Raw genomic sequence first — 15620 nt, 5'->3', positions numbered from 1 at the left:
TTGAAACAACTACTAATCTGGTTCGTTCAGTTCTATTGGTAAACTTTTTTTGCACTATATTTCATTTGCAGGCATACAGAGCTAGAGACATGGTTCAAGCTGAGATTTCACAATTTTTGGATGAGAAGGATTCACTAAGAGAACAAGTTATGAATCTTACTGAATCTAATTCGGAACTCAAGCAGGAGATTCGAAGTTTGGAGGCACATCTACAGATATGGATGGTAAGATGAGATTTGGTCATGCAAACTTGTAAGAGGGTCAGTTTTTTCTGCATGGCCATTTGATCCCAAACACTACATCCCACATGAGAGTAGCACAGTGACTGACACAGATAGGGTTAAATTTAAACAGGTTTACTCAAGGTGAGGCAGGCAATCATAAGGGTTGCATTTTCATTAGAAGAATTCAATAAACAGTTTAAGAACAAAGCAAACAAAAAGGATGAATAGAGAAAAGTCAAATATAAATGTAAAAGGAAAAAACTTAGCATTATACAATAGTTTATGGAAGTTGGGGAGATATAACAAACCACAGGTATTGAATCATAGAGTTACTTACCTCTGACCTTCTTACTTTCTCTTATGGCCGGCTTCTTTTATACTAGTCCACGCCAGTTACTCTTTTAACCCAGCATTACACAATAGTGTATGGAAGTTGGGGAGATATAACGGACCACAGGAATTCAATGTTAGTGTTACCTACCTCCAGCGGCTGACCTTGTTACCTTCTCTTATGGCTGGCTACTTATGTATTAGTCCACGCCAGGTTACTCTCTTAACCCAGCATTACACAATAGTTTATGGAAGTTGGGGAGATATAACGGAGCACAGGTATTGAATTGTATTGCTACTTACCTCCAGCGGCCCACAATTTTACCTCCTCCTATAGTCGGCTTTTTTGTACTAGTCCACACCAGATTACTTTCTTAACCCAGCATTTCACAATAGTTTATGGAAGTTGGGGAGATATAATGGACCACAGGTATTGAATTATAGTGTTATTTACCTGTTCTGGTTCCAGCACAGAACTTGTTACCTTCTCCTATGGCCATCTCCTTTTGTACTACTTCACACCAGGTTACTCTGTTAACCCAGCAAGGATCTCTGATGTAATTACTCAAGGTCTGTTTATGGTCGGCTCAGGCACCCATATGTGCCTGAGTATACAGGAAGCATAGATCCTACAACCTACCACGTTTCTCAGGAGTTTGATTCATCAATCATTTGACTGAGCTCCAGCCAGGTGTCTGGTTATCCTTTCTGCAAACTCTTGTCTGTTTTCCACCAACCACCACTACTTCTGAGCTCAGACCAGTGAATCCTCTCTCAGCTCTACTGTTTCAAACTACAAGTAACTTGTTCATTTCTGCTATCAAAGTACCTGTTAGCACATGCGCACTATTAACCATATCCATGCTACAAGTTTATTTGCATATGTCTATGCTAGTAACCATATCTCTGCTGAAAGTTCCAGACCGCATGCACTTCTCCACTGTTCCTGGGTGTGACTGCCCAATAGTCTAGTGCTTTTAGCTTCTTTTGCCCATTTACTGTCCTTCATACCCTGCTATCCTGGTCTTCACTGATCCATGTGCTGGCTTTTTCTGTTACATCACTGGTGCTGGTCCATTCTGCTTACCCAGACCTACAGCTTATAGATTCCACCTTGCCAGGTGAGCCCATAGCACATAGCAGTATTCAGCTATGTAGCAACCACTATGTTGCCTAAGGCTGGTAGTAGGGTAAACTTGGGGATTCCCTGGTAAATATACAGTATGTGTGTTACAGCAATATTCTTTTGAGATGTATTCACATGGGTGCAAGTAGAGCCCATTTATTTGTACTGTATATATAGGCATCAATGTGTCTTTGAAAAGAAATAAGTATGCTAACCAAGGCTTCATTGTAGGAGTAACTATAGTAATTGCAAGAGAGACTTAACAGTAAATGTCACTGGTCTGGGTTTCAGAGAGCAATTTGAGTGAACTATATAGAGAAAATTCATGGTATGGGTTCCAGTCCTATTCAGCAGCACTGTTGCAACCAAAATGTCAATCTATAAACCTGCTTCCTAGTTAGGCATGCTAAATTAGTTCCAGTGGTGAAGTGTGAACTTCTTTTACGATAATCATAATATGAATATAGCATAACGGATGCCTATACCTGATCCATCATAGTAACCGGAAACACACTCTAGTAAACAATAACTATCCAAAAAAAGAAGCTAATTGCCACCTTAGTTCAAAGAGAGTGACAAAATTTCCATTTAAAATAAATCATTTTATTGAATACATTAAAAACATGAACACATGTAAATAATTACGATTAAGCAAGGAGTATCATAGAAAAGGAAAGATGGGTACCGGATTAATTGCACATGAGCCAGAAAAAATATACATAGAAATACCTATCCCTTATTAACAATGATAGTAACCATATAATAACATTACATTAAATGAACTGTGTAAAAGTGAATTACGGTACATATAAATATATTCCTTCAGGTTTCAATAATCAAAATTCAATGAAAAGTACAAACAAGTACAGTTATATGAAAAAGTTTGGGCACCCCTATTAATCTTAAGCTTAATGTTTTATAAAAATTGGTGTTTTTGCAACAGCTATTTCAGTTTGATATATGTAATAACTGTTGGACACAGTAATGTTTCTGCCTTGAAATGAGGTTTATTGTACTAACAGAAAATGTGCAATCTGCATTCAAACAAAATTTGACAGGTGCATAAGTATGGGCACCTCACCAGAAAAGTGACATTAATATTTAGTAGATCCTCCTTTTGCAAAAATAACAGCCTCTAGTCGCTTCCTGTAGCTTTTAATGATTTCCTGGATCCTGGATGAAGGTATTTTTGACCATTCCTCTTTACAAAACAATTCCAGTTCAGTTAAGTTTGATGGTCGCCGAGCATGGACAGCTCTCTTCAAATGATCCCACAGATGTTCAATGATATTCAGGTCTGGGGACTGGGATGGCCATTCCAGAACATTGTAATTGTTCCTCTGCATGAATGCCTGAGTAGATTTGGAGCGATGTTTTGGATCATTGTCTTGCTGAAAGATCCATCCCCTGGATAACTTCAACTTTGTCACTGATTCTTGAACATTATTGTCAACAATCTGCTGACACTGAGTGGAATCCATGCGTCCCTCAACTTTAACAAGATTCCCGGTGCCGGCATTGGCCACACAGCTCCAAAGCATGATGGAACCTCCACCAAATTTTACTGTGGGTAGCAAGTGTTTTTCTTGGAATGCTGTGTTTTTTTGACGCCATGCATAACGCCTTTTTGTATGACCAAAGAACTCAATCTTGGTTTCATCAGTCCACAGGACCTTCTTCCAAAAAGAAATTGGCTTCTCCAAATGTGCTTTTGCATACCTCAGCCGACTCTGTTTGTGGCGTGCTTGCAGAAACGGCTTCTTTCACATCACTCTCCCATACAGCTTCTCCTTGAGCAAAGTGCGTTGTATAGTTGACCGATGCACAGTGACACCATCTACAGCAAGTTGATGCTGCAGCTCTCTGGAGGTGGGCTGAGGATTGTCCTTGACTGATCTCACCATTCTTCTTCTCTGCCTTTCTGATGTTTTTCTTGGCCTGCCACTTCTGGCCTTAACAAGAACTGTCCCTGTGTTCTTCCATTTCCTTACTATGTTCCTCACAGTGGAAACTGACAGGTTAAATCGCTGAGACAGCTTTTTGTATCCTTCCCCTGAACAACTATGTTGAATAATCTTTGTTTTCAGATCATTTGACAGTTGTTTTGAGGAGCCCATGATGCCACTCTTCAGAGGAGATTCAAACAGGAGAACAACTTGCAGGTGGCCACTTTAAGTAGCTTTTCTCATGATTGCATACACCTGGCTATGAAGTTCAAAGCTCAATGAGGTTACAAAACCAAAAAAAGTGCTTTAGTAAGTCAGTAAAAAGAAGGTAGGAGTATTTAAAACAAGAAAATGATAAGGGTGCCCATGCTTATGCACCTGTCAAATTTTGTTTGAATGCAGATTGCACATTTTCTGTTAGTACAATAAACCTCATTTCAAGGCAGAAACATTACTGTGTCCAACAGTTATTACATATATCAAACTGAAATAGCTGTTGCAAAAACACCAATTTTTATAAAACATTAAGCTTAAGATTAATAGGGGTGCCCAAACTTTTTCATATAACTGTATATGAATAGAAAAACCTACAATGATAAGTATTTAAAGTATACTAAATGCCAGGAAAAACTACCAAATGCCTATAAGAACTAACAGGCGCAGCAAACAGTATAATAGAGATAAATTAGCATACTTAGCTCAATGTGAAAACATCAGACGAGTGCCCCCAACGTACGTTTCGCCTATCTGCATCAGGAGGCGTTGTGATACTGATTAGGGGGCCTATCAGCATATATATATATATATATATATATATATATATATATATATATATATATATATATATATATATATATATATACAGTACAGACCAAAAGTTTGGACACACCTTTTCATTTAAAGATTTTTCTGTATTTTCATGACTTTGAAAATTGTACATTCACACTGAAGGCATCAAAACTATGAATTAACACATGTGGAGTTATATACTTAACAAAAAAGTGTGAACCAACTGAAACTATATCTTATATTCTAGGTTCTTCAAAGTAGCCACCTTTTGCTTTGATGACTGCTTTGCACACTCTTGGCATTCTCTTGATGAGCTTCAAGAGGTAGTCACCGGAAATGGTTTTCACTTCACAGGTGTGCCCTGTCAGGTTTAATAAGTGGGATTTCTTGCCTTATAAATGGGGTTGGGACCCATCATTTGTGTTGTGCAGAAGTCAGGTGGGTACTCAGCTGATAGTCCTACTGAATAGACTGTTAGAATTTGAATTATGGCAAGAAAAAAGCAGCTAAGTAAAGAAAAACGAGTGGCCATCATTACTTTAAGAAATGAAAGTCAGTCAGTCCGAAAAATTGGGCAAACTTTGAATGTGTCCCCAAGCGCAGTTGCAAAAACCATCAAGCTCTACAAAGAAACTGGCTCACATGAGGACCGCCCCAGGAGAGGAAGACCACCTCTGCTTCTGAGGATAAGTTTATCCGAGTCACCAGCCTCAGAAACCGCAGGTTAACAGCAGCTCAGATTAGAGACGAGGTCAATGCCACACAGAGTTCTAGCAGCAGACACATCTCTACAACAACTGTTAAGAGGAGACTTTGTGCAGCAGGCCTTCATGGTAAAATAGCTGCTAGGAAACCACTGCTAAGGACAGGCAACAAGCAGAAGAGACTTGTTTGGGCTAAAGAACACAAGGAATGGACATTAGACAAGTGGAAATCTGTGCTTTGGTCTGATGAGTCCAAATTTGAGATCTTTGGTTCCAACTACCTTGTCTTTGTGCGACGCAGAAAAGGTGAACGGATGGACTCTACATGCCTGGTTCCCACTGTTAAGCATGGAGGAGGAGGTGTGATAGTGTGGGGGTGCTTTGCTGGTGACATTGTTGGGGATTTATTCAAAATTGAAGGCATACTGAACCAGCATAGCTACCACAGCATCTTGCAGCGGCATGCTATTCCATCCGGTTTGCGTTTAGTAGGACCATCATTTCTTTTTCAACAGGACAATGACCCCAAACACACCTCCAGGCTGTGTAAGGGCTATTTGACCAAGAAGGAGAGTGATGGGGTGCTACGCCAGATTACCTGGCCTCCACAGTCACCAGACCCGAACCCAATCGAGATGGTTTGGGGTGAGCTGGACCGCAGAGTGAAGGCAAAAGGGCCAACAAGTGCTAAGCATCTCTGGGAACTCCTTCAAGATTGTTGGAAGACCATTTCCAGTGACTACCTCTTGAAGCTCATCAAGAGAATGCCAAGTGTGTGCAAAGCAGTCATCAAAGCAAAAGGTGACTATTTTGAAGAACCTAGAATATAAGACATATTTTCAGTTGTTTTACACTTTTTTTGTTAGGTATATAATTCCACATGTGTTAATTCATAGTTTTGATGCCTTCAGTGTGAATGTACAATTTTCAAAGTCATGAAAATACAGAAAAATCTTTAAATGAGAAGGTGTGTCCAAACTTTTGGTCTGTACTGTATGTATGTATATATATATATATATATATATATATATATATATATATATATATATACACAGTTAGGTCCATATATATTTGGACAGAGACAACATTTTTCTAATTTTGGTTCTAGACATTACCACAATGAATTTTAAACAAAGCAATTCAGATGCAGTTGAAGTTCAGACTTTCAGCTTTCATTTGAGGGTATCCACACTAAAATTGGATGAAGGGTTTAGGAGTTTCAGCTCCTTAACATGTGCCACCCTGTTTTTAAAGGGACCAAAAGTAATTGGACAATTGACTCCAAGGCTATTTCATGGACAGGTGTGGGCAATCCCTTCGTTATATCATTCTCAATTAAGCAGATAAAAGGCCTAGAGTTGATTTGAGGTGTGGTGCTTGCATTTGGAAGGTTTTGCTGTGAAGTAAACATGCAGTCAAAGGAACTCTCCATGCAGGTGAAACAAGCCATCCTTAAGCTGCAAAAACAGAAAAAACCCATCCGAGAAATTGCTACAATATTAGGAGTGGCAAAATCTACAGTTTGGTACATCCTAAGAAAGAAAGAAAGCACTGGTGAACTCATCAATGCAAAAAGACCTGGGCGCCCACGGAAGACAACAGTGGTGGATGATCGCAGAATAATCTCCATGGTGAAGAGAAACCCCTTCACAACAGCTAACCAAGTGAACAACACTCTCCAGGAGGTAGGCGTATCAATATCCAAATCTACCATAAAGAGAAGACTGCATGAAAGTAAATACAGAGGGCTCACTGCACGGTGCAAGCCACTCATAAGCATCAAGAATAAAAAGGCTAGACTGGACTTTGCTAAAAAACATCTAAAAAAGCCAGCACAGTTCTGGAAGAACATTCTTTGGACAGATGAAACCAAGATCAACCTCTACCAGAATGATGGAAAGAGAAAAGTATGGCAAAGGCGTGGTACAGCTCATGATCCAAAGCATACCACATCATCTGTAAAACACGGCGGAGGCAGTGTGACGGCTTGGGCATGCATGGTTGCCAGTGGCACTGGGTCACTAGTGTTTATTGATGATGTGACACAGGACAGAAGCAGCCGAATGAATTCTGATGTATTCAGAGCCATACTGTGTGCTCAGATCCAGCCAAATGCAGCCTAACTGATTGGTTGTTGTTTCATACTACAGATGGACAATGACCCAAAACATAAAGCCAAAGCAACTCAGGAGTTTATTAAAGCAAAGAAGTGGAATATTCTTGAATGGCCAAGTAAGTCATCTGATCTCAACCCAATTGAGCATGCATTTCACTTGTTAAAGACTAAACTTCAGACAGAAAGGCCCACAAACAAACAGCAACTGAAAACCACAGCAGTGAAGGCCTGGCAGAGCATCAAAAAGGAGGAAACACAGCGTCTGGTGATGTCCATGAGTTCAAGACTTCAGGCAGTCATTGCCAACAAAGGGTTTTCAACCAAGTACTAGAAATGAACATTTTATTTACAATTATTTAATCTGTCCAATTACTTTTGGTCCCTTTAAAAACAGGGTAGCACATGTTAAGGAGCTGAAACTCCTAAACCCTTCATCCAATTGTGGATACCCTCAAATGAAAGCTGAAAGTCTGAACTTCAACGGCATCTGAATTGTTTTGTTTAAAATTCAGTGTGGTAATGTCTAGAACCAAAATTAGAAAAATGTTGTCTCTGTCCAAATATGTATGGACCTAACTGTATGCATCCATCAATTAAATAAGTGAGGCCATGTGTGGAAACAATCCACGGATATCGCATGACATATGTTAATGATGCATGAAGCACTACCTCTTCCACCTATGGGAAGCCTAAGATTTCCTGTCAGTGGACTGCATGTGGAGAATAGTGATAACATGTTTATAGAGTTGAACTAAATTCTGGACTTCATACGGATTGCTGTGCATTAAGCAGTTAAATTATAAGATTTAGCTTAAATATTTCTTACTCTCTGCTTTTCTCTGACAGATGAGAAAAGACTATCAAGAATCCCCAGAGCAAATATACAGCTGTCAGAAGTTTAAACATCAAAGGCTTGTTCGTATGGATGCAATTTGTCCTTCTGATGATGGTGACAAGGGGTCCTATTGCAGCACATCAGAGGTTTGTTAAATCACTTTGGAATGTAGTTAATGTTTAATTTACCATATATTATATTTTCAACAGATTAAAGTTTGCTGCAGTATGCAATTTATATCATGAATAACATTGAGATGCTATTCGGCAGCAAAATAACTTCCCTAGTGAGTAATCAATGGCATTTCTTCAACAATCATATGTCATTTACAGAACTAATGTGGCAAAATGTACCATGACATAGCCATAACCATGACCGTACCATGACCTAAAGTACCATGACCTAGGTGCTACTTTAAGCTCTGTACCCCCTGCATATGAAAATGTGATCTTTTCAGCAAAGTATGCAACATTTTTGGGGTTGGTTGTTTTTCAGTGTTGATGTTGTACCATGCAGATGCAAACCTTTGCCTTGCTTCTTTCACAGTATGTTATACAGTAATAGATTTGTGATATTTTTTGGATGATGTTGTACATATACAAAAATATATTGCACAGTGGATGTGAATTTATGATTTCCTATTATCATACAACTCTATTACTTTCAACCTAACTGCATTGCCAAAGTCAGCCAAATGAGTGTATGGGGACAATTGGAGGTACAGATCTAGCAAAGGTTGCCTTGACTCAGGTAACACAGTACTGGAAAATCACAGCAAGTGTAAATTTACATCTCTTAATGACTTATACAATTTATACGGCAAGTGTAAATTGTCATCTCTTAATGACTTATCTCTTAAAGGGGTTGGATACTTTATCTTTATTTTAACATATGTAATATTAAGTGATTAAGTGTATACAAAATTTAGTATGACAGGTTCTCCTCCACTTCCTGGTGCAGCCTTCCCCACAGACTGTACAGCTCTCCGGTCCATAAAATGGCTGCTGAAGAAGGAGCATGTGACCAGATTATTCCATTTGCTTCCTCCAATTGAAAAACATCTTATATAGGAAAGCTTCTTTACAAGTAGATGAGGCTGATGGACATGTTTGGTCACATGCGCCTCCACCTACAGCCATTTCATGGACATGAGACTTGCTCAGTCTGTGAGGAAATCTGCACTAGCAAGTTCAGGAGAAGAACCTGTAATACTTATATTATAGTAAGTGATCACAAAATTATGTCCTTAACACATCTGTTAAAATAAAGTGGCCAACCTTATTATTTTTAAATTGTGAGTCACGATAACCTTTGCTACATCTGTATGCCTCCATCATATAAACAATGCTGCAATGCCTATTAGAAACAGATGGGATGTTAACTTCAGATTATATATGGGCAGGTCATGTTCCTATGCTCAATAACACAACATTATCATTAGATGCTATTGTATTTCTGTGTTCTGGTAGACAATTATGTTTTTAGGATTGTCAAATGTTTTATATGGCAGGCTTTTTTTGTAAATCAAAACCATTTGCATGTGACATAGCTGAGCCCACTCAATACACCCACAAACCACATAGGACATATTAGTACATCCTATGTTGGGAAGGGGTTATAGTATCCACCTCTGTTGTGATTAGCTTACAGAGTTTAGTATCATCTGCAAATACTGACATTATACTCTGTGTGCCCTCAGCAAGTACCTTAATAAATATATTAAAAAGAGGGCCCAATACTGACCACTGTAGTACTCTGCTATTAACTGTAACCAAATCAGAGTGAGTTCTATTAATAACCACTCTCTGTTTCCTATCTCTGAGACAGTTGTGAACTCAATTACTTATACGTTGTGCCATGTCTAAGGACAGATTTATGTTCTTATGTTCTGTATGTTAAAATGCTTAGGAAGAAGCTATAATTTTAGAAAGGCTGTTTAAGTTTAGTGATTGAATTTTAATTTGAACTCGTTGGAAATCTTTGCTTTTTTTAATTCTACACATTGTTCTCATTTTATGTACCAACCTTTTATGTGACACTGTATCAAATGTTTTCGAAAAGTTCAGATATAAAACATCCATGGCGCTATAGTTCTAAAATATAGCATCATGTGTGGAAGGGAAAATCAGCTGCTTAATAAATGATATTGAGTTGCCGGTTGCATTGTTATTTCTCATCATATTCATCATGTGCGTAATGCAATGTCAGCACTTGACAATTCATTAAAAAGTAGGGGAAAGAATCAGAAAGTGGCTGTCCTGCTTCTCTGCAACATGAGCAGGACTACAGAGAGGAGGGTGGCGAATCCATCGTTTCTCTTTCTAGACTATTAATATGTTTGGGCAGGGTTGTTTCCTACCCAATCTGAGTCATGCATAACTATCTCTTTCTTTCCGTCTGTGTGTACATAGTGTTAGTGCATTTATTAATTACGCATATTCATCCCCTTGCACAATAGCATGACAATGAGAACATAATATGGAAATAATCTTTATAATAAGACCAGCCACCTCATTAGCTTTGCTGGTTTTATAATTCCTTTCAGTGCTCACCATTAAACGGACCACTGGCTGTGAAAGATATATATTGAGTGTGTCCATAGGTACTACTTCAGATGTCTAGGATGTCAAGAATCCTGCTTATTCCTTCACCTAACCATGCACGCTCATGGATTATAATGGCAATGCATCATCTCAGTAAATCAAGTACAGAACCTCTAAACTTGTCTGAGCAGTTAATAGAGGATGGTGCAATATGTGTGTGTCTGAGCAGTCAACAGTCACAGATGGAAAAGCAAGAGAAAGATGTTCTGCAGCCTGTAGTACCAGTACATTTTTTCCTTTGCTACCTTAAGGACCCAGCATGTTAACCATTTTTACTTCACATATGTTATTTTAATCCCTTTTGTGCAGGAAACTTGGGCTTAAGCTGAATTTAGACTTAACAATCTATTCTAAGATGTGAACATATCGAGAATCTTGTAGCAAAGATGTACATTTGTTATGTTATAAGACTGAAAAATGTGTTACCAAGGGATGAGCGGACCCGTAAAAGTTCGGGTTCTGGTACCTGACCCAAACTTTATTTCATAGTTCGGATCAGGTACCAGAACTGTACCCGAACTTGAGCCAGAACCCGAACCCTATTGAAAACAATGTGGACCAGGACTTTTGAACCGGAAAATTCTCTCTCTGCAACGGACTTCCCCCAGGAACTCTGAACATTGCAACAGACTTCCAAGGAAAGTCCGAGTTCGGCGTTTAGCATAGGACAGTAACTGTCCGGTACGAACGTTGCTCATCCCTAGTTACTAATCAATCATTGCCGCTTTAAAAGATTTTCTTATTTGGCATATTATCATTCAGGCGGGTTTAAATATGATAAATCTGTATGAATATAGTGCAATACTAGCAACAGCAAATTCCATTTTGACTTGCACTTGGTCATGTCATCTAATCATCTTTTTATCATTCTATTTTAGTCTTGGCAGGACCTAGGTTGTCAGGCAAACAGTGACATTGGTGGCCGTATTTCTTGCAGTACCCTTCATGATGATTATCTCCCTGATCTTTCTAAAAGGTTAGTGGCTCAAACACATGTAAAAGCAGATTTTACGCCTTTGGATGTTACCATTCTTACCATATCACCATTAGGATGTAATTATTGATATGAGTAATAAAAAAAGAAAAATAAACTACCATAATAATTGTTGTCTAATATGTAGAGTGAGGCCTCACACCCAGTGAAAGGAACCTTTTATTTACCCATGGGACGTTTCAGCTCTGATGAGCTTGTCTCAAGATGTAATGAGCTACTTCTGAGAATGATTATTGAAGTTTTTTGTCACACTGCAGACAGTTCAGAAGGGAGAGGTCCCTGCTGCAGCCAAGACTTAGATCCACTCATAGAACAGTAAAAAGTGGTTGATTTCCTGGTAGTGATCCTGAGAATATAGCTCTGTAGAACCTTGCTCAACCTCTGCTCCATTCATTGTTTATGGATCTGGTGGAAATAGTCCAGTGCTGTATTCAACTTTCTCCGGCAGTCCCACAGACAATGGATGAAGTGAAAGTTGAGCAGACTGCCATGGATTCTACACCCATTTTTGGGATACCGAGTCCCTTTCTTGGGATCGATGGGCATCTCAGTGGTGATATCCCTAGTGTTCAGTAAGTTATTCTATGAATAAGGGACAACTTTCAATTCTAGGAATACCCCTTTAAAAGCTCTCTGTTAATTTATCCTCAATACAGCTAGTTATAAATTGGATTTTCACACATGAGTATTCAAATAAATAAATAGTTAAGACCTAGTAAAAAAAATGCCCTATTTTTTGAATTTTTTTTTGCAATTTTAGGCTAGATTAATAAACTGCATTTTGAACCTTTTCTTTGCTAGCTTCAGTTTAATGTCACTTTTTAAGCAAAAAATGCTGCAGCCACATGTTACACTAAAGTGTCTATAATGAAATATAAAATACATTACATACAAAGCAATTTAATTTGTAGTGTTTCTTGGGTTTGGGTATGGCTTTGTTTTTTTTAATCTATTTTGGAAAGCAAAAATAAAGTAATACTAAAAGTAAATACTAAATAAAGCACAACTGATTTTACTTGCAATAGTTTTGTTTCTGTAGCAGGGAGACATCAGTTTGTGAATTATCTACAGTACCTTTTTAAGGCTGCGTTCACACAGTGCAGCCGTGGTGCATATTTTTTGCTGAGTTTTTAATTGCAACTGCAAAAAATGCACCAATTTTCCAGAAAATGCATTTGGAACGCAACGTGTGAACAAGGTTTCATACTTGCAGATAAGTACCTATAGTCAATCTGAATCTCACAATTTTAGCTCTAGGGACACAGTTCTAGGAATGTTTCACAGTATAGATTCTTTAAAAAAAAAAATGGTATAACTGGGGGGACTAAAGAACATTTCTGTTATAATTTATGCAACTTTTGTGTCGTAAATTATAGTGAATCTGTTGAGCCGTGCAAGTTAATGCCCCCTCTTGCGAAGCTCCAACCACTTTTCAAAAAGATGATGAAGCTACTGTAAAAAATTAATATAATATAATATCAGCGTTTATATATTAACCCATTCCTGTAGCAGCCAATGTTTTTAGTTTTGCAATTTTGCTATTTTCCTTTCCTTATTCAAAGAGTCCTAACTTTTTTATTTTTCCTTCGACATACCCACAAGAGGGCTTTTGAAGTACGAGTAATTCTGCCATTGTTTTTGGGGGTTTTATTTTTACGTCATTCAGTTCTGTAAAAATAACCTGATAATATGATTCTTCAGGTCACCACGATTATAGCGATACCAAACATGTCGATTACTTTCTTATTTTATTAATTAATACGTTTCAGAAATTTATAATGAAACTTTTTTTTTTCTTTGTGTCGCCAGTTTTTGAGATCGATAACTTTTTTTATTTTTCTGCTGATGGAATTGTGGAAGGGCTTGTTTTTTCGGTGTCAATCTGTCAGTTTTATTGTTGTTATTTTGTGTCATATATGTTTTGATTGCTTTTTGTTGCATTTTATTGGGTGAGGAGCATCAATCAAAAACTGTAATGTTTGCATTTATTTTTTTGGGGAGGTTTTCAGCAGGTTAAAATTTTTTATACTTTGATAGATAAGACTTTTGAAGACATAGCAATACTAAATTATTATTTTTTATTTTTTAATTTCTTTATTTCTGAATTTTATTTTTTTTACTATTTTAAATCCAATTTGGACTTTGCAGTATTTTGCAATATATAGTGAAGTGTATAATCTCTTATGAAGTCCAATCACAGGTTAAAAAAGATGGAGGCAACAGCAGCCTTCAGTTAGATGCCTACCATGGCAGCCTAATGGCAACCCAACAATTTGCTCCAGTCGCTGCTGTTAGCAGCCGGCACCAGCGATCAGTGTCAGACTGAGGTGCCAAGAGCCCACCAGTAACCAACTCCAGGGCCCAACTTTTCAGCTACCTGAAAATGTGACATTATCCTCAATCATAAATTTATAGAACATTGAACTGGGTAGATTGTTACATGAATAAGATGCTGCCTATGTCTGTACATAGTGATTAAAGTATATAGTGCCAAGTACTGCTCATATAAGAGGGTGGTGGCCCACTCTTGTACAGGAGCCCACCGGAGGATTCTCCTGTTGGCCAGTCCAAGCCTTCCAGCAATGTATGGAGTGGGCTCAATGCCATAACATGCATACACCCAACAGGTGCCATACATGTAGGTCAGATTTAAGGAAGGTGTTAAAGTTTACATATGATTATAATTGCAATTAAAATTAATTGCTCAAGCAACAGACAAATCTATTAATATTTGGAAGACTGGTCAAAAGTCCCTAATAATAAAAGTTGGTTGCATGGGTGGACCTATAATTTCAGTTCTGTTTATCATAGTGTGTAAGTAACTTTTATTACATGCAAATGTTAAAACTAAATTAATACGATTATAATATCAAGCAAATACCATATAAGAATTGTTGCTGTTTTTCATTTCGTTCACAACAGTTGTTCCAATGAACTTCCTGATCTTCTTGAGACAGAAAGAACAGTGGTAGACTTTGAATATGAAACCGAGTACAAGAAAGGTAAACTGGATTGAAAATTTAAACCGGTTAGTTCACTTTGTGGTATGAGTTGGTCACAAAAATACCCACTCAGAAAATCATTACTTGGTACCAGTATTCAAGTGTGTATTTACAGACAGAGGTCTAAGGGTAACATTTCTCCTTGTGGAGAGTGACACACCGGCTCTGGCACGTCAAGGTAAGGAGGCTTATTCACCATGCAATGCTCCTCTGGGAAATTTAATATGCAAATTGCCTCTTCAGAGAAAAAGAGAACTTGTACTCTATAGCGCCACCTATTGGAAACAGCAATCCTACAAGTCACAATCAACCCTTTAATGAGTTGTGCAATATGACTTAGAATAAAAGCCAAATCAGAATCTCAATTTGCAGACACGGTGTTTCAGGCTGTTGGCCCTCGTCAGTGCAAAGTATGAGAACTGATTTGGCTAGATGAGAGGCTCTGGACTGAGGTCTAAGGGATAACGTTTCTCCTTATGGAGAGTGACACACCGGCTCTGGCACGCCAAGATAAGGAGGCTTATTCGCCATGCAATGCTCCTCTGGGAAATTTAATATGCAAATTGCCTAAAGGGTTGATTGTGATTTGTAGGATTGCTGCTTCCAATAGGTGGCGCTATAGAGTACAAGTCCTCTTTTTCTCTGAAAAGGCAATTTGCATATTTACAGACAGATTTCTATCTCAAATTACAAAAATTATGTAAACTAAATAACAAATCTATTTATTTTAGACATTTTTTGTATTTGAATGTTTGTACGACACAGTTTTCGCTAAGATTTCCTTTTCCTAGGATCAGCATTCAGTGTGGAAATCCACTTCACTAACATCACACATCTACAGCTTTCTTAAATTGTCTCAATCTGTTACTTTTTTAATTTGTAGTAATGGTAATACAAAATTCCACTAAAATAAATATTTCAATTATTTTCTGATTAGACATTTTTTGCGAA

At 38.0% G+C, this 15620-nt stretch overlaps 1 protein-coding gene across 5 annotated transcripts in view; it reads left to right on the top strand.

Moving 5' to 3' along the window:
• Positions 1-15620, top strand: part of CARD14 (caspase recruitment domain family member 14) — a 160442-nt gene that overhangs the window by 93127 nt on the left and 51695 nt on the right. For all 5 annotated transcript variants that reach the window (XM_073684112.1, XM_073684109.1, XM_073684111.1 and 2 more), the window contains 4 exons: positions 72-224; positions 8082-8216; positions 11552-11649; positions 14590-14669. In XM_073684112.1, the coding sequence (XP_073540213.1) occupies positions 72-224; positions 8082-8216; positions 11552-11649; positions 14590-14669 (466 nt within the window). The remainder of the gene's footprint in view (positions 1-71; positions 225-8081; positions 8217-11551; positions 11650-14589; positions 14670-15620) is intronic.

Source organism: Phyllobates terribilis, unplaced genomic scaffold (assembly GCF_046119375.1).
Source record: "Phyllobates terribilis strain yellow unplaced genomic scaffold, ASM4611937v1 Scaffold_5__5_contigs__length_657084704, whole genome shotgun sequence".
Classification (NCBI taxonomy): Eukaryota; Metazoa; Chordata; class Amphibia; order Anura; family Dendrobatidae; genus Phyllobates; species Phyllobates terribilis.
Note: the sequence above shows the minus strand (reverse complement) of the source record. Positions and strands in the feature narration are given on the sequence as shown.